General features: G+C 44.1%; 1 protein-coding gene and 1 pseudogene across 2 annotated transcripts in view; both read right to left on the bottom strand.

The window, feature by feature from the left end:
• Positions 1-2,890: 2,890 nt before the first annotated feature.
• Positions 2,891-21,789, bottom strand: LOC144695066 (interferon-induced protein with tetratricopeptide repeats 5-like). Its single transcript, XM_078565980.1, has 3 exons — positions 21,783-21,789; positions 9,798-9,837; positions 2,891-4,557 (listed from the first exon to the last, which is right to left on the bottom strand). The coding sequence occupies exons 2-3, from the start codon at positions 9,800-9,802 to the stop codon at positions 3,111-3,113; spliced, it is 1,452 nt and encodes a 483-aa protein (XP_078422106.1). The 5' UTR covers positions 9,803-9,837; positions 21,783-21,789; the 3' UTR covers positions 2,891-3,110.
• Positions 2,891-21,959, bottom strand: part of LOC144695061 (interferon-induced protein with tetratricopeptide repeats 5-like) — a 97,548-nt pseudogene continuing 78,479 nt past the window's right edge. The window contains exon 3 of the transcript XR_013579854.1: positions 2,891-2,951. The product of XR_013579854.1 is annotated as an interferon-induced protein with tetratricopeptide repeats 5-like (transcript). The remainder of the gene's footprint in view (positions 2,952-21,959) is intronic.

Raw genomic sequence — 21,959 nt, 5'->3', positions numbered from 1 at the left:
CAACAGTAGTATGGACCTAGAAATGCCAGGCAGCTTTCGAGGAGCTGAAAGCCATTTTAATAAATGAACCAGTGTGAGCAGTTCCAAATTTTAACCAAGCATTTAAAGTAACCATCAATGCTAGTGACCTCGGGGGAGGGTCTGTCCTCCTCCAGGAGGACAGATGAGGAACAGAGAGACCTGCACTCTCTCAGTGCTCCTGCTTTCTCTTCTTACTCCTGCTCTCAGTGTGCTCTTGCTCTCTCCATGCTCTCACTCTCTCCATGCTCTCACTCTCTCTGGGCTCCTGCTCTCCCCATGCTTCTTATCTCTCTGTGCTCATGCTGTCTCTCTGTGCTCCTGCTGTCTCAGTGCTCCTGTCCTCTCTGTGCTCCTGCTCACTCTGTGCTCCTGCTCACTACATACTCCTGCTCTCTCTGTACTGCTGCTCTCTCAGTGCTCCTGCCCTCTCCATGTTCCTGCTCTCTCTCCATGTTTCTGCTCTCTCCATACTCCTGCTCTCCCCCACCAGCTGCTCTCTCCATGCTCATGCTCTCACTGTGCTCCTGCACTCTCTCTGTGCTATTGATCTCTCAGTTCTCCTGCTTTCTCTCTGTACTCCTGCTTTCCCCATGCTCTTGCAGTCTCCATGCTCCTACTCTCTCCATGCTCCTGCTCTCCCTGGGCTCCTGCTCTCCCCATGCTCCTTCTCTTCCCATGCTCCTTCTCTCTCCATGCTCCTGCTCTCTCTACATGCTCCAGCTGTCTCTCCAAGCTCCTGCTCTCCCCATGTTCCTGCTCTCCCTGTGCTCCTGCTCTCTCCCACCTCCTGCTCTCTCCATGACAATGCTCTCAACGTGCTCCTGCTCTCTCCCTCCTCCTGCTCTCTCCATGATCGTTCTCTCACTGTGTTCCTGCACTCTCTCTGTGCTACTGATCTCTCAGTTCTCCTGCTCTCTCTCTGTACTCCTGCTCTCCCTGTGCTCTTGCTCTCTCCGTGCTCCCACTCTCTCCACATTCCTGCTCTCTCTGGGCTCCTGCTCTCGCAATGCTCCTTCTCTCTCCGTGCTCATGCTGACTCTCTGCGCTCTTGCTGTCTCTGTGCTCCTGCTCTCTCAGTGCTCCTGCTCTCTCTGTGCCCCTGTTCTCTCTCCGTTCCTGCTCTCTCTCCATATTTCTGCTTTCTCCTTCCTCCTGCTCTCTCCCGCTACCTACTCTCTCCGTGCTCATGCTCTCACTGTGCTCCTGCACTCTCTCTGTGCTATTGATCTCTCAGTTCTCCTGCTTTGTCTCCATACTCTTGCTTTCCCCATGCTCTTGCACTCTTCGTGCTCCCACTCTCTCCACGCTCCTGCTCTCTCTGGGCTCCTGCTCTCCCCATGCTCTTCTTTCCATGTTCCTGCTGTCTCTGTTCTCCTGCTGTCTCTCTGTTCTCCTGCTCACTCTGTGCTTCTCCTCTCTCCATGCTCCTATCTCTGTGCTCCTGCTCTCTCTGTGCTCCTGCTTTCTCTGTGCTCCTGCTCTCTCTCTGTGCTCCTGCTCTCCCCATACTCCTGATCTCTCCATGCTCCTGCCCTCTCTGAGTTCTGGCTCTCTCCATGCTCCTACTCACTCTGTGCTCCTTCTCATTCTGTGCTTGGCTGTCCCTGTTCTCCTGCTCTCTCCATGCACATGCTTTTTCTCTGTGCTCCTGCTCTCTCCATACTACTGCTCTCCCTGTACCCCTGCTCTCTCCCTACTCCTGCTCTTTCTGTTCCCCTGCTCTCACTGTGTTCCTGCTCTCTCTCTGTGTTTCTGCTGTCTCCATGTTCCTGCTCGCTCTCTGTGTTTCTGCTCTCTCCATATTCCTGCCCTCTCCGCACTCCTGCTCTCTGTGCTGCTGCTCTCTTCGTGTTCCTGTTCTCGCCATGCGCCTGTTCTCTCCATGGTCCTGCTCTCTCTGTGTTCCTGCTCTCTCAGTGCCCTTGCTCTCTTTATGCTTCAGTTCTCCCTGTGATTCTGTTCTCTCTCTGTACTCCTGCTCTGTCTTTGTGCTCCTGCACTCTCTGTGCCCCTGCTCTCTTCATTTTCTTGCCTTCCAACCACCTGCTCTCTCTCTGTACTCCTGCTCCCTTCATGCTCCCCCTCTCTCTCCATTGTCTTGCTCTCTTCTCTCAATCTTCCCCTAATAGGACTATGACGATGTCAAGTAGGCCAGGTACCATGGTTCACCCCACAAACAACAGCTGATAAATTTATTGCCAGTGTTAAAGGTTGGTCTGAACATTCCGTACAGATCTGATGCAGTTGACCAAACTTTGAAGGTCATTGTCAGCAGTAGCACAGATTGATGACAGAAATAAAATTGTAACTGCATTTTCCTTTTGTTGGTTATTTAATATTCAGTCTTTGATATTACAGCAAATTAACATTTCCGGCTGAAAAATCTCTAACTGCAACTAGAAGCCTTTACTTTTTGACCATTTTAATCCATTTTTCTCTACTTTAACTGTAAGCCACACAGTGGAATTTAAGCGCTCACATTGAAGAGGCTGAAAATCAGGGAGCGGCAGGCATTTTGTTACTGAGAAAAAGAGAGAAAATTATCTTTCATGCGTTATTTCGGCCAACGAGTATGGGGGGAAATATCGCATTCATATAAATTGGGCTGTAATGTGCGTGGGAGCTGCACTCATGAATCTTCGTGCATTGACAAAATGATTGATTTGAATGAAAGCATTAACAGTTTATATTAAATAAGCCAGATGAGCAACTGCCAAACTTGTTCATAGATCAGGTAGATTTTCTTCATTGTTTTCACTGATTTTAAAACAGATTTCTCACTGGTGAAAAACTTGACTCTATTGAAACGCTTATTTATCATGATAAACCCATTTTTGCTGTAGTAATAAAATGTATTAGGTTATCACTCTTCAATGTATCACTGATTATTTGTTATGCAAAAGAACAAAACACAATTCCATTTAATTACACTGACTCAATACATTGGTTACCGGAATACTTCATCTTTGCAGTTATGCAACACAGTTCAGCAGTAACTTGAACTGTAATCTAATCAGCAGAATTTCAAGCATCATTATGCAACGTTCCTAATTGGGACTTTAGCTTCAGCTGGGAACATCATTGTTGAGCTAGATAGAAAGACGTAATTCACAAAGAGCACTTAGATATTCTTCATTGTCACAATCAATCTCTAAGGCTTTTTCAAAACATTCAATAGCTTCACACTTCTCCCCATCCAGCTGGTGCATGAATCCAAGAAGACCAAAGGCCTTGCTGTTTGCTGGATTCCTGTCAATTTGTTTCGTTGCAATCTTTCTCAAGTTTGTGCAACATATATGCCGTTCCCTTGAGCCATTTTTGAGTTTAAGTCCTTCCCGAAAATGTGTGATGGCATTTGATTCCGATCTTTTGTGATGCAGTTCAAATAACCCAAACTGTGAATGTATTGCCTGTTTATTATCAGGATGAATATCCTCTAATTCCAGTAGTTTGCTGTAAATTTCCTCTGCTTTACGATATTCTCCATTTATTGAGCAGATGGCTGCAAAATCTAGATGTGCAATAACAAATGTTAATGGGCGAAGCTCAAATGCCTTTTCAAAATGGTACTTACATTGATTAATCAATTCAGCTTTCTGTTGAAAAGCAGGATTGTGAGAGTATCTGCTGCGTGGATTTTTGATCAGTGACATCAGCTTGATTTTGTAACACAAACCGACTTGGTGGTACAAGAAGGCAGAGTTGGGGGTAATTACCAATGCTTTCTTCAACAGCTCCAAAGATTTTTCCACAGCTCCTTCTCTTCTCAAAAATTTTGCTGCATAACGAATCACATATGGGAGATCGGGGGACTTCTGCAATGCTTGTTCAACTAATGTGAAGGCTTCCTCTATTTGCTTGAACTCTTGTAGTTTTAGAGCCAACAGCACCATGGCAACAGAGTCATTGGGATCAAGCTCCAGCACACGTCTCAACTGCTTCATCGATTGGTTGGAATCAGCATTCTTTGGAGCATCAGAAAACCCCTCCAAACGAAACAGGACAATTGCATAGCCAGCATTCCATTCAATGTCATCAGGGTCTTCCTCCAGAGCCTTTTCAAAACATTCCTTTGCCTCGTCATAATACTTCCTGGTTGATATCAGCAGTGCCCAACCCTTTTCTCCATATACTTCAGGGATCATTGCTGTATAACGAGAGGCATTGTGAAATATTTTACAAATCCTCTCCAGCTTGTCAAGGTAGGACTGAGCCTCTGTCAGTTGTCCCATGTGATAATATACCCAGGCATAGTTTCCATAGGTGATGATGCTTCTTTTTTCAAATTCATCTACATGATTCTCCCTCAGAAATCTTTCAGCTTCCTGCAAGTTTTGAATTGCCTCTTCATAGTTTCCTTGCAGACAGTTTACAAAAGCGAGTTGATTGTATGACCTGGCTTGATACTTCACAGCAGTCTGTATTAAATCTTCTAATCTTTGCTTCATATCATCCAAGTCAATGTTTTCTTTCTGTGGAGCCCACGTGAAGTGACATTGAAGCTGACTGAGTTTTGCTTTCAAGGAATCCTTCTTGCTGCAAGAAAACACAAAACAAAACCTATTTTATGCATATATCTCTCTGACATTGTTAGTGTTACAATATCAGTGTTGCAATGGTGGCAAAGCCTGAATAGCTGAGTAGATGTGCGGGTCAGAGCAGGTGGATCTGGAACAATTCCATTGCAGTCTGACCTGCCCCACATTCCTCAGATAGAGGGAAAAACCATTGGAATGCTGTAATGCTCCAAGAGGCAAGCAAAAACTAACAACTGTTTCATGAGTGATTGCTGAAATCTGAGATCACCCCTTAATAGGAACATAGACAAGAACATGTCCCACTATTCAATGAAATTACGGCTGATCCTTATCTCAACTCCACTACCCCTTGGTTCCATAACTCTTCATATCCCCGCCTAACAAATGTCTATCAATCTCACTTTTGAAATTTTCATTGGGAGAGAATGTTCTAGATTTCCATTAATCTTTGTGTAAAGAACATATGTATTACCTCGAGCTTTAAGCAACTGTAGCATAACTTGTATCCTTTGTATACTAGCCCCACTGAGATAAAGGCCAATAATGCATTAACATCTCTGATTATTTATTCTATTTGTCCACCAGATTTAGCAACTGTGTACATATCACCATTGAGACAATATTCTGATGGTTCTTAGCTTCAAAACGCATAATCTCATATTTCCTCACACTGAACTCTATCTGCCAACTCGCTTAATCCAACATAGAACCATAGAAAAGTTACAGCACAGAAGGAGGCCATTTGGCCCAACTTGTCCATGCCAGCCTGAGGACACCCAGGTGCCCTTTCTAATCCCACCTTCCTACACCCGGCCCATAGCCCTGCAGCTGACAGCACTTTAACTGCAGATCCAGGTACTTTTTAAAACAGTTTAAAGTTTCTGCCTCTATCATCAATTTGTGCAGCGAATTCCAGACATCCACTACCCTCTGCAAAAAAAAGTTATTCCTCATGTTCCCCCTACACCTTCTGCCACTTATCTTGAATCTATGTCCCCTGGTTCTAGAATTCTCCATCAAGGGAAACAATTTTATCCTGTCCACTCTATCTATTCCCCTCATAATTTTGTACTACTCAATCCCGTCACCTCTCAGCCTCCTTTGTTCTAAGGAAAATAACCCCAACCTATCCAATCTCTCCTCATAGCTACTCTTTTCTAACCCTGGCAACATTCTTGTAAACCTCCTCTGCACTCTCTTCAGAACTATTACATCCTTCCTGTAATGTGGTGATCAGAACTGCACACAATACTCCAGTTGTGGCCTCACTAATGTTTTATACAATTCCAACATTATATCCTTACTTATATATTCTGTACCTCTGCCAGTGAAGGAGAGCATTCCATATGCCTTCTTTACAACCTTGTCTACTTGAGCTGCTGCCTTCAGGACCTGTGTACTTGTACGCCAAGATCTCTCACTTCATCTACCCCTCGTAGTATATTCACATTTATTTTGTAATCCCTGTAAATGTTTGACCTCCCTAAATGTATGACCTCACACTTCTCTATGTTAAAATCCTTCTGCTACTTTACCGCCCACTCCACCAACCCATCTATATCGTTTTGGAGATAATGACTATCCTCTACACTAGCCACTACTCGGCCAATCTTTGTGTCATCTACAAATTTCCCAATCGTGCCCCCCACGATCATGTCCAAATCGTTAATTATATAACACAAACAGCAAGGGTCCAAACACCGGGCCCTGTAGAACACCACTTGAGACAACTTTCCATTCGCAAGGGCATCCATCAACCATTACACTTTGTTTCCTTACAAAGCCAACCTTTTATCCAGTTTGCTATGTTACCCTGAATCCCATGGGCTTTTACTTTCCTGACCAATTTGCCATGTGGGACCTTGTCAAATGCCTTGCTAAAATCCATGTACACAACATCCACTGCACTACCTTCATCAACCCTTCTTGTCACTTCCTCAAAGAATTCAATCAAATTTGTGAGGCAAGATCTTCCTTTAACAAATCCATGCTGACCATCCCCGACTCGTCCATGCCTTTCCACATGACAGTTAATCCTATCTCTCAGGATTGATTCTACTAATTTGCTCACCACCAATGTAAGACTAACTGGCCTATAATTGTTTGGCATTTCCTTTGATCCCTTTTTAAACAATGGAACTACGTTTGCATCTCTCCAGTCCTCCGGTACCTCCTCCGTATCTATTCAAGATTGGAAAATCATCCTCAGAGTATCTGCTATCTCCTCCTTGGCTTCCTTCATCAGCCTCGGAAACAATCCATCTGGCCCTGGTGACTTATCAACTTTCAAGGGTTTCAACCCTTCGAGTACTTCCTCTCTCTTTATGACTATCCCGTCCAATATCTCGCCGTGTTCCTCCTGGACTACTAGATCTACATCCTCCCTTTCCTTTGTAAACACGGCGACAAAATATTCATTCAAAACCCATCCCACAGCCTCTGCACCTACACACAAGTTTCCATCTTCATCTCTGATAGGTTCCATTTTTTTCTTAACTAACCTATTAGCATTAATGTATTGGTAAAACATCTTTGGGTTATCTTTAACTTTACTTGCTAATCGTTTTTCATGCCCTCTCTTTGAAGGCCTTATTTCCTTTTTTACTTCGTCCCTGCACTTCCTATATTCGTCTAGACTGTCTGCAGTGCTTAGTTCCTTGTGCCTATCGTACGCTTTCTTTTTCTGTTTGATCTTCCCCTGTATTCCTCTAGACAACCAGGGAGGTCTAGATTTGGCAGCACCACTCTTATTTTTGTTGGGGAAATGTCTACTTTGTACAATAGGGATCTGGCTTTTTAGTGCTTCCCACTGGTTTTCCACTGGTTTATCTTCCAGCAGTGCTTTCCAGTCCACCTCAGCCAAGTCCCTTCTCATTTCAGCAAAATTTGTCGTCCCCCAGTTCAAGGCTTTTACTCCTGCCTTATCTCTGTCCTTTTCCATGGTAATGCTCAAACTAACTGAATTGTTATCACTGTCCCCGATATGGTCGCCAACTGTCACTTCACCCACTTGCCCTTCTTCGTTCCCCAAGACTCGGTCTAGAATTGCATCTCCTCTCGTTGGGTTTGTCACTAATTGGTTGAAAAATTTTCCTGGACACACTGCATGAATTTTTCTCCCTCAGTGCCCCTTATATTGTTTGAATCCCAGTTGATATAAGACAGTTGAAGTCTCCTACTATTTTTACCCTCTTGTTCTTACAAGCAGAAATTTGCCTACATATTTGTTCTTCTATCACCCTTTCACTATTTGAGGGTCTGTAATATACTCCCAGTAGTTTGACTGCCCCTTATTTATGTCTAAACTCAATCCATAAAGCCTCATTTGTTGACGCATTTAGTATATCATCCCTTCTCACAACTGGAATTGATTCTTTAACCATTAGTGCTACCATCCCTCCTTTTTATCTCCTACTAACAATGTCCCTTGCCATTTTCTAATCCTATCTGCACTATTTACTGTGCCACCCATCAAAGTGCCGTTATCAAGCTTGGACACATAGCCTTCTACTTCCTGATGATATATAATTATAATGACAAGCTGAGCCTCAGCACTGATCTCTGAGGGTACCGCTAATCATTTCCTGCCAATTACAGTACACACCCATTAACCCAACTCTCTGTCTCCCACCTGCTAACCAATTAATTATCCTAGAAAGCTCCAAGACTTGCCTCAAGGTATTTCCAGATCCTGGGATCCTACATTCATTGCTTCCATACCCTATGAATTACCCCACTCCCCATTTCTCCCAGAGTTCTGAGCTCCCAGAAACTTACACTTCCTCTTCTCATGTGAAATTTGATTGAGTTAGTTATCATAAATCAGATCCCCTTCACGCCCACACCCCCCAAATATCATGCATATCATTGTGAGACATCATTCACTTGATGATTCCTGAATGTGACTTTTATAAAAACGTACACACCATTTGGACAGTAATGATGTGTGCAACTAATAGCCCCACACTGCCACCCCCTGCAACTTAGCTGGGACTGCTGCATGCATTCTCACTGGGAGGGTGGGCTGTTCCCTGTTGGAGATAGAATGGGGAGAAAGGGCAGGATTTTCAATTGCCCATGGGGGAGAGACGGTGTGCAGGTGTGCATTGACAATCACTTTTGAGAGGTGTGACTGGAGTCTGATGCCTCTGCAATTCAATGTGATTATCCAAAGGAGGCTGGGGGAGTGGGGGGTGGGAGAGCAGGAAAAGCCTCCAATTAACTGGTTGTCGAGCTCATTTTTGAGCTTATTTAGAGGCTTCTGCCCTGCAGAATTTTTAACTGGGAGGAACATGCAGTGTCTGGGACACATCAGGGAGTCATGGGGGTTAATGGTCAACATATTTAAGAAAGAAGGAATATTGCTCAGCTGCTCAGACAGTGACACAGAGTTGGCATTGCTGGTGCTGACAGGGTTGCAATTGTGAACAGTGAGTGCTGACACTCTTGCGAGGGATGTGGGGAAGCTGGCATCACCTGGGGAGCTGAGGTAGGCAAAGGGAGCCCTAAGGAACCATCAGGTCCAGGGGATCAACAGTTGGATCCACAGAGGCACCTGGGCAGCAACAGGCCAGCTAGCCAGATTCCTGTATAGAAAAGGCTTCCACTCGAGACTGAGTGTCCTGTTGGTCTGTGATCACAGGAAGCACATCTTGCCAGTCTGTGCTGGTTCCCAGGCAGCTACATTGATGCCTTTATCCTTGGAGGAATGTCAGGTGCTGCATCTCTTCAGGACCCTGTGAGTGGTTACTGGGAGATAAGGGTTATTCTCAACAAAGCGCAGCAGCGAAGACAAGAGGGGCTGGAGTAACAAGCGCTGCTCGGAGGATTCCAAAGGAATCCAGGGGCGCCTCATTAGACCTGGCTGCAGCCTTTGTCCTCCTTCATTCCATAATTCGGTGTGTACCTCTTCCAACGCAATGTAGCGAAGTGCAAACCTGCTCCCCCATTGCCCGCATGTGAACTGGCTCTTTAAATAGTCTCGGTGAAACCGCGCCACATGGGTCCGCTTCACTCCCATCTAACAGGCACTGAAAATATGAAACTCGGAAGTAAAATGATGAGGAATCCCTGTAGACATCAGTCATTCTCACATCCACTATAGTGTGTGTCATGACCCGCTGTCCCCCACCCTGCCCCCAAGTCCTGTCTCCCCAATAATATTGGGACATCACTGTCACGATTATTTAACAAGCCAAGGCATGTAATCATGCTGTGTAAAGTGTTGCGATCACTAACCTCATGATGCTGATCTGGGTTGTACCGAGTTTGATTGCAGGTAGCCGCTCAGTGAAACACTGGATAAAACTTGGCTCCTCAGATATTTTTATAGCTTCGGGAATCACATGATTTCGAGGAATTGCTGCTTGAAAGTGAAAGTGGAAATTGAAACTGGAAAGTGAATCTTGACTACAGCCTTTTCCTCACCTGATTAAAGAAACCGCCCATTCCTCAAAACCTGGGAGATAAAATCGCGACGAGAATGGGGGCGCTTCTCAAATGGGGAGGGGGGCGTCTCTATGAAATCCGGTGGTCTCTGATATTGTGGTGATGCTGAGGTTAACGGGGCATGACTGGGGAATCAGAACTCGAGGAGAATGGAGGCTTAGGAGGAGAGATAGGAATGAGGGCATGGGGTGAGAGGGAGATTGGAGACTGGGGAGAGATGGAGATTAGGGAGTGGTAGAGAGGATGATCCGTCTCTTCCCTATGGAAACCTGCGCCCTCCTCTCAAACTCTTGGACCAAGGCCTCCAGAGAACCTTCCCAGAAGGAAAAAACAGTTTGGACCAGAACTCTTATTTCCCAGTTTTACTGGTGTTCCATTTTAAGGTAAACAAGAGCAGTTCAGAGCAGTATTCTTATTCCCAAGGTTTTACTGTTTTTTTTCCTTCTGGGTTGGAGTGCTCTCTCTCTCTGTCAGAGTGACACTCAGAATCACAGAATCACACAGCGCAGAAGAGGCCCTTCGGCCTATTGAGTCCGCACCTATACATGAGAAACACCTGACCTACCTACCTAATCCCACTTACCAACATTTGGCCCATAGCCTTGAATGTTATGATGTGCCAAGTGCTCATCCAGGTACTTTTTAAAGGATGTGAGGCAACCTGCCTCCACCACCCTCCCAGGCAGAGCATTCCAGACCGTCACCACCCTCTGGTTAAAAAGGTTTTTCCTCACATTCCCCCTAAACCTCCTGCCCCTTGTGGAAGAATAAAATACATCTAAGGACAACTAAGGGTTAAACAGTTAAAACCATAGTGGAATACTACAGCACAGTTCCCTCTTTTGTTCTAGCATTTACACCTGCAGCTGCCAGCTAACTGAGCAGGAAAGGAGAAAAGGAGTATCATAAACAAGCTTCCTAGAATCCTTGAGACAAGGCTATGATGTCTGCCCCCAACATAAAGAGACAGGATCAAGCAATGGTCATCTGTTCTCTAGAGTGTACACCCCCTAGCACTAAAGATAAGGTCAAGCATGGTTATCTATTCTCGGTCTCACTTTTTTATTACCAGATGGGCTTCCCCCAATATCCTGTATAGACATAAATTAGAATAGACTAATTGTGTGTTGCATGCCAAAGACAATGATTCTCAATGTAATTAATTATTGAAGGTTAGACAGTCTTATCACCTTCAAGCTCTTTGATATGTACAACTTTTACTATAAATATGTGTGTACTGTGATGCTTCCTCAGAGTGTCAGCTAGCTCCATTGTACGCTGCTGGGCTCTCCGTGATATCACGATTTAATAAAGGCTTCCGAGACAAACCTCCTGGGTCTGAGTGTTCACTCCGTTTTCCGCGACAAATTGGCGACGAGGATGGGATCCGACTGAAGTCCAGTAACCTCTTAAATTGGAGAGGTGATTGAAATCCTGGGTCGTCGGATCTCCAAAAAAAGAACTCTCGCGGAGAACAGGAGGAATAATTCTCCTAAGTTAGGGAAAATACACACTGCATCCTAGCTGAGAGGGGGATTGCAGTGAAAGCATCGTAGCTGAAAGGGGAAGTGCTAGAAAAAGGGTAGCTACCGACCAGACTCAAAAGACCCAAGGAACTGGAGGACTTGTTCAGGAACTCTTAAACACCGGTGAGCGCATAGGGTAGGAAACGCGCCGCACTGTTAATTGTGTTTTCTCTTCAGAAAAATGGGAGGTTGCAACAGCAGAGCGGGCTCTGCCACTCCCCCTCTTTGCAAAGTACTAAGAACAAACCGAAACCGGTGAAACCGGAGCTTAAATCAGGAACTTTGAAGATGGGCAAGAAAACAGAATGAAAAATGGATGGAGGTATAAAAAAAAAGTAGTAGTAGTATACCCAGGGGTTCAAGTCCCATGGAGGTGAAAAGTAAGTAATTTCTGTGTTTTCTTTTGCGTATATTATTAAGTAAAATGGGAAATATGACATCAAAGAAACCCCAGGTTCCCGCTTTGAAGGGAACCCCAAATGCTTATATGTATGTCCATTACGGTCCTGAAATTGTCCAATATGTTTCTGATTGGGTTAAATGGACTCAAAGTAAAGGAGAGAGCTTCCCACCAGCTGGAACTTTTAATCGGGACAGATTTGAGCGCTTATAATATGTTTTAAGGGAGGTAGATAGTCCGCGACTGAATTTTCTGTAACTTCAAAAAAAATTGAATTGATCTAAGTTACAAGAGCTGTTTGTGCTGAAGAGAGAGAGAGAGAAAGGGTACCCCTAGGGGGTTAATGAGCAACTCACAAGCAGCAGCAGAGAAAATGTGAGCTTTCGTCAATTTGAAGGTCCCTATAGGTGGAGCCTTCAAGATCCCTTTATTCCCCCCACTGCTACTCGAAGCTTCGTTTAGAGTTAAGTTCAATATTATAGGAGTATTGATACATACCTTTATCTATGTGTTTGTTTGTGTGCAATGAAGCATTTGTATGTGAGCTTTAATGTGTTTTCTTCCCTGAATTGTCTTGTGTGTGTGTAGTTGAGCACTTTAGAGTCGAAAGCCCCATATTAGATTAAAGGAAAAGTTTATTCAAATATTCCAAAGTTTTGAGTATAAGGTTTGAGTTGAGATTTCTGGCAAAAATCGTAATTTGAAGGTAGTGTAAAGATAAAACAGGGCTTGCCTTTGTTTGAGATGAACCAACCCTTGTACCACCCCCTTGCAGACTAGTAAGGAATAACCCTCATCATCAGCTTCCAAGCTGATTGGGATTAATACATACGAGTTAGTATTCTAAAATTCTGAGAAAAAGAAATTACTTAAAATTCAGAAGGATTCTAGGAAAACGAAAAGACATAAACACAAGGTCTAGATGGTTCCAATGGATAAAAAGGGGTTTCTTAAGAAGAGATGAATTAAATATTAAAGGAAATCTGCTTTCCAAAAGCACTGGAATTTGAATTTGGGACAATCTTGAGATGTAAAATGCAGTGTAATTTAACAGGTTACTTTTGAATCACTAGGATGCTATCTAAGATAAATAATGTGTTGATAAACATACGGAAATTATAACTTGGATACAAATCGTTACACATGAAAAAGAGGTTGTTTTAATTTTGATAGTGTAAATTACAGTTCTTACAAAGTTTAAAAATTTGAGGTTTGGTTCTTGATAAAGTTTTCAAAAGGGAATTTTCATTTTAAAAGGCCTGACAACAATTGGCACTAATTCAAATGCTGCAAGCTTTTGTGTTTGTAAGTCTGTTCCTAAAATATGAAGCTAAGCTCAAGACCTTGACAAAGTTTGGCAGAAATCCAATTTTTGGCCGAGTTAATGAATCTGGGATAATTCTAAAAGAAAAGGGTCAGACACAATTTAGTGGGTTTCTTTTAAGACAATAAAATCTTTGAGAAGAAGAGAAGGAAGCAAAACTTGTTAATACCTGATTTCTGTTTTTAAAACTGTTATGAGAATATTTTAAAGTCTCTCCAGGCAACCTGAACAAGATAAGATGGTAGCTGTTGCAAGTGTAATATGGTATGAGGCAAGTAGGAGAATGAGTTAGGGAAAGAGGACATAATGTACAAACTGTTTTAAGGGAAATGAATTTGATAATCTGGCCATCAACTGAGGCATTGGAACTGCACAGGGGGAGATAAGCAAAGATCTAGAGACAGAGATCCCCGTTGAAATGGAATAGTTAATATGGCCTCAAGAGTAAGGAAACATTTTAAACAATCAAGACAATAGAGAAACTGAACTCCAGAGAACCTTAGGATGATCATGGTCAGGAAAGAAAACTTAGAGGTAAAGGGAAAGCTGGAAAAAGGCTAAATAGATGTATTACTGACTATATTAATGTGCCTGCAAGCTACAAAAAGTAAAACCACAGGATTAACACCTTGTTGACAGGCAGAGTTAAGCGGTTCCCAGAGAGAACCATCACTGGAAGTGAAAATATTGAGCCATTGAAAGATAGGATAAGAAGGTGCATTGTTGAGTTGTTTAAGGAATTGAGGCCTGACATGAGACAGCAGCAGGAAAGAGTAAACTGGAAGGAGCCTACCCAGATGGATTCAGATCAGGGAACTAATTTCACAGGGAGAGTCATTAAAGAAGTGTGTAATTTTATGAAGATTAAACAGAAATTCCATATTCCTTACCACCCCCAGAGTCCAGGGATGGTGGAAAGGATGAACTGAACTTAAAAAGAAAACATCAATCAAGAGACAGGGAACAGCCCAATATTCTAATGCGCCGTGGTCTACACCAAGCAGGACCGCCAGGTTCACCCCATTTGAAATGATAACAGGTAAGGGCCATGCAATTACCTGAAGGTATTATAGTAGGAGGTGTAGGGCCACAGAAAGGAAAAATACAGGACAATGAAAGGGAATTAAGTAGGTGATTACATGAGTTGAGAGAGGAAGTTAGAGACTGACAGATGATTAAGGATATGGAAACAGGCAAATCCAAAGAGCAACAATGGACCATGCCAGGTAATTATGACAGGTGATACATGTGCACTTGTAGATATGAGAACGGGAAGTAAATGGAGGCATTACACACAGTTAAAGATACATGACAATTGACCAAGCGGTAACCCAGAGAACGGGAACCTATGTTAATGTCTCCACAGATCTACGATCCTGGCCGTGGGCCTATCAGTACTGGTAACAAGGTCGGGGATCATCACTGATCATCCTGCACCGCAGGAGGAACTTTGGTACAGCATGGACAGTGCCGAATGCGACATGCAACGGGGAATGATAAATGTAACAGTAGGAGAACAAGTGCTTTCAAATTGTAGTAAGGGTTTGCTTCAGATCGAGCATGGGAGGTCCGCCACTACCCAGCCACCTCCCACCTCTACTTTCACAGTCTGAGTAGAGATAATTGAAGCCCCTCAAACCACACCGACTGATCCATCTTGTCTGACTATGCATCCAGGACCGACGAATGGTTTGGTATTGGTTAATCAGAAGTTTTGTATGATAATGTACACCATGAGCTGGTACCCGTATTCTTGAATGTATCCGGTGTCGTTCTGCCCCAATGGTGCTCAACCCATACCCAAGCACTCTATACAGCTCTGAGGCACCAATTGATGACTGAAGCAGTTCAGTTCAGTGGCGAGATGCGATCAGGCTTGGGAGGGAACGGCCTTAAGCGCAGCCTGATAAATGATGCCACTATGATATTCAATATAGGGACATCATTGGTTAATCCAAAGTCTGGCTACCGTGCTCGAAAGTCATGCGGGGACTATCAATAAATTAATTGAAATAGGAAAAAATATTTCGGACAAAGCGAGCAGAAATGATGTATGCAACACCTATGGGCACTGGAACAAGCCCGAGAAAATTTAAGACAGACTAAAGAAGGGGTAGTCCCTTCATGGGTAACTAATGAGCATCTATTGAATCTCTCACAACACAAGAATCATGACTTGACTGGTTGTCAGCTCAGGGGTTTAACACGTGTATGTAGAATGAATGTTGAATGTATAATGATTGTAATATGCTAATAGGCATTGTATTAGTAATACCTGTCATATCTATGTCAATGACATAACCCAGGCAAGATGCCCACCCAGCCATGGGGCCCATTTGTACACCTACAAATGGACTTTATACAAATGCCTAAATGTATGGAATATAATTATGTTTTAGTTCAAGTATGTTTGTTCTCGCGATGGGTGGAGGCGTATCCCACCCGAGGAAATGATGCTGTTGTTGTTGTAAAATTGTTGTTCATTTTACTGCTAAAGTGATAAATGAACTGTTGAAGTCCTTACAATGCAACCATCACCTTTCCTGCCCATACCACCCCCAGTCTACTGGAGCGGTGGAAAGACAATTTTTATCAAAATGATTCATGGTGGTCTGTAATACTAGGTTGGTTCTCCGGTTGGGAAGTTGGTTGCTATACGTTTTAATTGGCTTGGTCGTAGCATGTGTTATAAGGTGTTGTGCATGTGTTGCTTTGCAAATTTGCTGTTTCCAGGTTATTAACAGTGTCTCTACTGGATTAGGAGGAGCTCCAGTTGTCCCTCAATTGATACGCACTGGCCCCCAGCGAAACCCCCTGGTGGGGAGAAAAAGTTTACCCTGCCAGAGATCGGCCTTTTCCTTATGTTTATGAGCCCCCTTATGATGATGAAGATACTATTCCTCATTGGTATTAATCTGAAAGATTAACAAGGAGGGATTGTGGAAGAATAAAATACATCTAAAGGACAACTAAGAGTTAAACAGTTAAAACCATAGTGGAATACTACAGCACAGTTCCCTCTTTTGTTCTAGCAGGTACACCTGCAGCTGTCAGCTAACTGAGCAGGAAAGGAGAAAAGGAATATCATAAACAAGCTTCCTAGAATCCTTGTGACAAGGCTAGGAGGTCTGCCCCCAACACAAAGAGACAGGATCAAGCAATGGTCATCTGTTCTCTAGAGTGTGCACCCCCTAGCACTAAAGATAAGGTCAAGCATGGTTATCTATTCTCTGTCTCACTTTTTTATTACCAGATGGGCTTCCCCCAATATCCTGTATAGTCATAAATTAGAATAGACTAATTGTGTGTTGCATGCCAAAGACAATGATTCTCAATGTAATTAATTATTGAAGGTTAGACAGTCTTATCACCTTCAAGCTCTTTGATATGTACAACTTTTACTATAAGTATGTGTGTACTGTGATGCTTCCTCAGAGTGTCAGCTAGCTCCATTGTATGCTGCTGGGCTCTCCATGATATCACGATTTAATAAAGGCTTCCGAGACAAACCTCCTGGGTCTGAGTGTTCACTCCGTTTTCCGCGACACCACTCATCTTGTACTTGTGTCCCCTTGTGAGGAATTACAAATTTGGGTTAGCGCCCCTGTGATCTCCTCCCTTGCCTCCTCATCCGGGCCTGGAGATTTGTTCACTTTTAAACCTGCCAACACCTTCAATACCCTGTCACTCCCTATATCAATTTGCTCAAGAATCTCGCAGTCTCTCTCCTCGAGTTCCATACCTTCCTCTTCATTTTCTTGGGTGAAGATGGATGTGAAGTATTCATTCAACACTCTACCGATGTCCTCTGGCTCCACCCATTGATTGTCCCCTTGGGCCCTAATGGGCCCCACTCTTTCCCTGGTTATCCTCTTCCCATTGGTATACTTATAGAATATCATGGGATTTCCCCTACTTTTATCAGCCTGAGCTTTCTCATATCCCCTCTTTGCTTTCTTAATTGCTTTCTTCAGCTCTCTTTCGCATATTCCCTCTTTGCTTACTTAATTGCTTTCTTCACCTCTCTTTCGCATATTCCCTCTTTGCTTACTTAATTGCTTTCTTAAGCTCCACCCTGCACTTTCTGTGCTCCACTAATGCCTCTGTTGATTTGCTCCCCTTGTACCTGCTAAAGGCCTCTCTTTTCTTTCTCATCGTGTCCTGAATATCTCTGGCCATCCATGGTTCTCTGGGCTTGTTACTCCTTTCTATCACCCCAGAGGGAACATGTTGAGCCTGTACCCTCCCCATTTCCTTTCTGAATGCCCCCCACTGCTCTTGTGTAGATTTCCCCACACGTAGCTGTTCCCAGTCTACCTTGGCCAGATCCTGCCTTATTTTACTGAAATACGCTCTCCCCCAATCCAAAACATTTTTTTGCAACTTGTCTATTTCTTTGTCCATAATAAGCTTAAATTGTACCATGTTGTGGTCGCTATCACTAAAATGCTCCCCCACCATCACCTCAGCTACCTGTCCGGCTTCATTCCCCAGAATTAGATCCAGCACTGCACCATCCCTTGTTGAACCCTCTACATATTGACCTACAAATTTCTCCTGCACACATTTCAAGAAATCCACTCCATCCAAGCCCTTAACACTATGTCTATCCCAATTAATGTTGGGAAAGTTGAAATCACCTCATATAATTATACTATTGTTAATGTTTTTACGCCCCTCCGCGGACTGTGCACATATTTGCTCCTCAATTTCCCACTGTCTGCCTGGGGGTCTATAATAGACACCTAACAATGTGCCGCTTTTTTATTCCTAAGGTGTACCGCAAAGCTTCATTCAATGCCCCCTCCAGGATATCATCTCTTCTTACTGCAGTAACTGACTCCTTAACTAATAATCCAATGCCTCCTACTCTTTTACCACCTCCCCTGTCATGCCTGAAGATTCTATATCCCGGAATGTTGAGCTGCCAACCCTGCCCTTCCCTCAACCACATCTCTGTGATGGCTACTATATCACAATTCCACGTGTCAATCCTCACCCTTAACTCACCCGTTTTACCTGTAATACTCCGGGCATTAAAATAGGGTCCATCCAGCCTTGCCTTGCTCCCTTGAAACTTAATGCATCTGTATTCCCTCTGACTTGATTGTTTTACTGTATTATGACGTGTCCTGATAGATGGGTCTTCTTCTCTGCAGCAAAGAATTTCATATTCTATCCCATCCGCAGCTGCAGCCTGAGGACACCTCTGCTGTTAAGCAGAGCAGGGTAGCTGTACAGTGTTTTACCCAGGTGATCCTGGCTCTCAGCTTGTGCAGTTTTGGGCAATTTGTGTTCTATTTTCAGGTTGAATATCACCAGGTTATAGGATTATTATTTGTTACACGGTGTCGGGGCATTATACCGACTATTAGCAGTTGTAAATGGACTATCAGGGAGCTGTGGTATTATATTGGTAGATATGAGGGGAATCAGAGTGTTTTCAGTATTACTATGGCTAATTTAGTGAGTTACGATTGTTTGAATCAAAGTTCCTTCGACATGTGTGGCGATTTGTCCCAAGGGTTCAGAGGTGGAGGATGCTGGCTGGTAAAATTGCAGAGAGGGATGTCATACTGTCTCCACACGGTTTTGCTCTGTCATTGGAGGAGGCTTCTTGCGGGCGGAAAGCCAATAAAAGCTTATCAGCAACCAATTAACAGGAAACTTCCAGAGTAAATCCCTCGGTTCCCAATTTTCCATCACTTAGTTCCCCATCTCCCCTCCCCCAGTTCTCGCTATCCCATCCCTCAGTTCTCCCTCTCCTCTCCCTCAGTTCTCCTCTATCCTTGATTCCACCTCTTCCCTCCCATGGTTTTCCCTTCCTTGTTTTCCATTTCTCGCTGCCCTCATTCCTCCTCTTCTCAGTTGCATCCTCTTTGCCCCCTCCTTTGCCCTCCCCCTCCCTCAGATTCCCCCCTCCTCCTTCCTCCAATTCCCTGCTCCTCTCTTGGATTCGCCCCTCCTCCTCTCTCAATTCCCCCTTCTGCTCCCTCTGATTCCCCTTCTTCCTCCCTCGATTTCCGCCTGCTCCTTCCTCGGTTTCCCCCCTCCCTCCCCTCCCCCTCCCTTGAATTCCCCCTCTTCAGATAACCCCGTCCTCCACCCTCGAACTCACCCCTTCTCTTCCCTCGGATTCCCCCCTTCTCCCTCGAACTCTCACCTCCTCTCTCAAACTTCCACCTCCTCCTCCCTCGCGTTTTCCCCCATCCTCCCTCGGATTCCCCGCTCCTCCTCCAACCCGGCCAATTACCATCCCATCAGTTTACTCTCGATCATGTTCGGAAATCGGGATATTTTAAGTAGGTTAAATGTGTATCTGTGTGTGTGAAGAATAAGGTTTAATGTTTAAGTTTGATTTGTATTTCTGTATTTGTCTGTTAAGAAAGGGAGTTGAGTTTTAGTTTAACTTTAAAAGATGCCTACATTTTTAATGAGGTTTTTACGACACTTGAAGGCGTGTTAAAGCAAACAAGAGTAGACAAACTGTGCTGTTGCCCAGTAACTGGGGTCCTGAGAGGGAGACCCACCCACACACACACAGACAGAGAAACCAAAAGCAGTTTGAGTTCAGTTGGTCATTATGCTGTAAGCTGAAGGGAGCAGTTTAAGTCTCTCTCTAACTGACTTACCAGCAGACTTTGGAGGGAAGTAAGTTTCAGAATGTTTGATGAGTTGCCCTAAAGTTAAAGTAACAGTGAATGTCAAGTGAGCTCTGAATCTCAAGGGAAATGCCAGTCTACTGGGAGAGTGAACTGCAGAGAGAGTAGATTTCCCAAAAGAACCAAACGGTCCCAAGGCCAAGGAGTGACATAGAAAGGAGGGGCCCCAAAAACAAGTTATAGTCAAAGAAAGGAGAGGAATCTGTAAAAATGTTCTGTTCTGTGGTAGTGAAAGAATGGAACAGAGGGGAAGGCGCCAAGCATCAGGCTTAAGGAGAAGTATGCTGCAGGCAGCAGATTTAAAGCGAGAAGCCTAAAGGTCCAAAGAGACAACTGAAGGTCTGTAACTCTTTGCTGTGGGAAAGTGAAGCAGTGGGGTGCTGTTGGCACAGCAGAGCATTTGAGAGAGAGGGCATGGAAGGAAGTTTGAATGCACATGATGATCCAGGGGAAGAACATTGGAAGGAGAGTTCGAAACCCTGGAGGTCAAACCTTGCGGAAGACGTCTGATAGAAAGCGTTCTTTGGGAGAAGATTCCGAAATGAGTTCTTGGAGAGTGGAGCTTGAAAACCCTTGTGTGAAAGACGGAGTTCAGTGAGACTGCTTGGCTTGCGGTGTGACAAGCATCTGTTGGGGGGTGAAGTGGGGGTGCATGGGAGGGAGTTGAGGAGAGATCTGTTTTGGGTGGTATCTGTCACTTGGTTTCAGAGAGTTCTATGTCTGACCACAGGTTACCTTTTGGATTACATGGGATGTGTACTTACAGTGAACATTAGAGTATAAGATATCTTTGGTAACTTGTGTTATCCTTTCAAAACTGTATTTATCTATGAAGTTATAGGTTGTGGGCGAAGGAGTATTGTATTATAGTTCCTCATTTCTTTTTTAATAATGCTTTGTTCTTTTGTTAAACGTTCATCAGCTGACTCCTGTGACACTTCTCAGTAGCCATGCTCCACATATCTAAACAAAAAATAAAAGTTAGGATCTATCATGCTGGGTTCCATCCTGGGATTAGGCTTATCCAGTAGTAACATCAGCTGGGATCATAACAATCATTAGTAGGGTGACAGAGGGGGTTATCGACAGTGCTATCAATTAGCACTTGCTCAGCAGTTACGTGCTCACTGATGCTCAGTTTGGGTTCCGCCAGGGCCACTTAGCTCATGACCTCTTTACAGCCTTGGTTCAAACATGAACAAAAGAACTGAACTCCCGAGGTGAGGTGAGAATGACTGCCTTTGACATTAAGGCTGCATTTGATTGAACATGGCATCAAGGAGTCCTAGCAAATCTGGAGCCAATGGGAATCGGGGGAAAACTCTCTGCCGGTTGGAGTTGTACCTAGCACAAAGGAAGGAGGTTGTGGTTGTTCAAGGTCAGTCATCTCAGTTCCTGGACATTGCTGAGGAGTTCCTGAAGGTAGTGTCCTCGGCCCAAACATTTTCAGCTGCTTTATCAATGACTTTCCTTCCACCATAAGGTCAGAAGTGGGGATGTTCGCTGATGATTTGCACAATTATAAGCACCATTTGCAACTCCTCACATACTGAAGAAACCCATGTCCAAATCAGCAAGACCTGTGACAAGTAACATTTGCACCACTTAAGTGCCAGGTAATGACCATCTCCAATAAGAGAGAATCTAATTGTCGTCCCTTGACATTCAATGGCATTACCATCACTGAATCCCCCACAATCAACATCCTGGGGGGTTACCATTGACCAGAAACTGAACTGGACTTGCCATATAAAAACTGTGGCTACAAAAGCAGGTCAGAGATTAGGAATCCTGCGGTGAGTAACTCACCTCCTGGCTCCCAACGCCTGTCCATCTTCTACAAGGCACAAGTCAGGAGTGTGATGGAACACTCCCCACTTGCCTGGATGAGTGCAGCTCTCGCAACATTCAAGAAGCTTGACAACATCCAGGACAAAACAGCCCACTTGATTGACACCTCTTCCACAAACATTCACTCCCTTCACCATTGATGAACAATGGCAGCAGTGTGTACCATCTACAAGATGCACTGCAGAAACT

The sequence above is a fragment of the Cetorhinus maximus genome, chromosome 20, assembly GCF_964194155.1.
Source record: "Cetorhinus maximus chromosome 20, sCetMax3.hap1.1, whole genome shotgun sequence".
Taxonomy (NCBI): Eukaryota; Metazoa; Chordata; class Chondrichthyes; order Lamniformes; family Cetorhinidae; genus Cetorhinus; species Cetorhinus maximus.
Note: the sequence above shows the minus strand (reverse complement) of the source record. Positions and strands in the feature narration are given on the sequence as shown.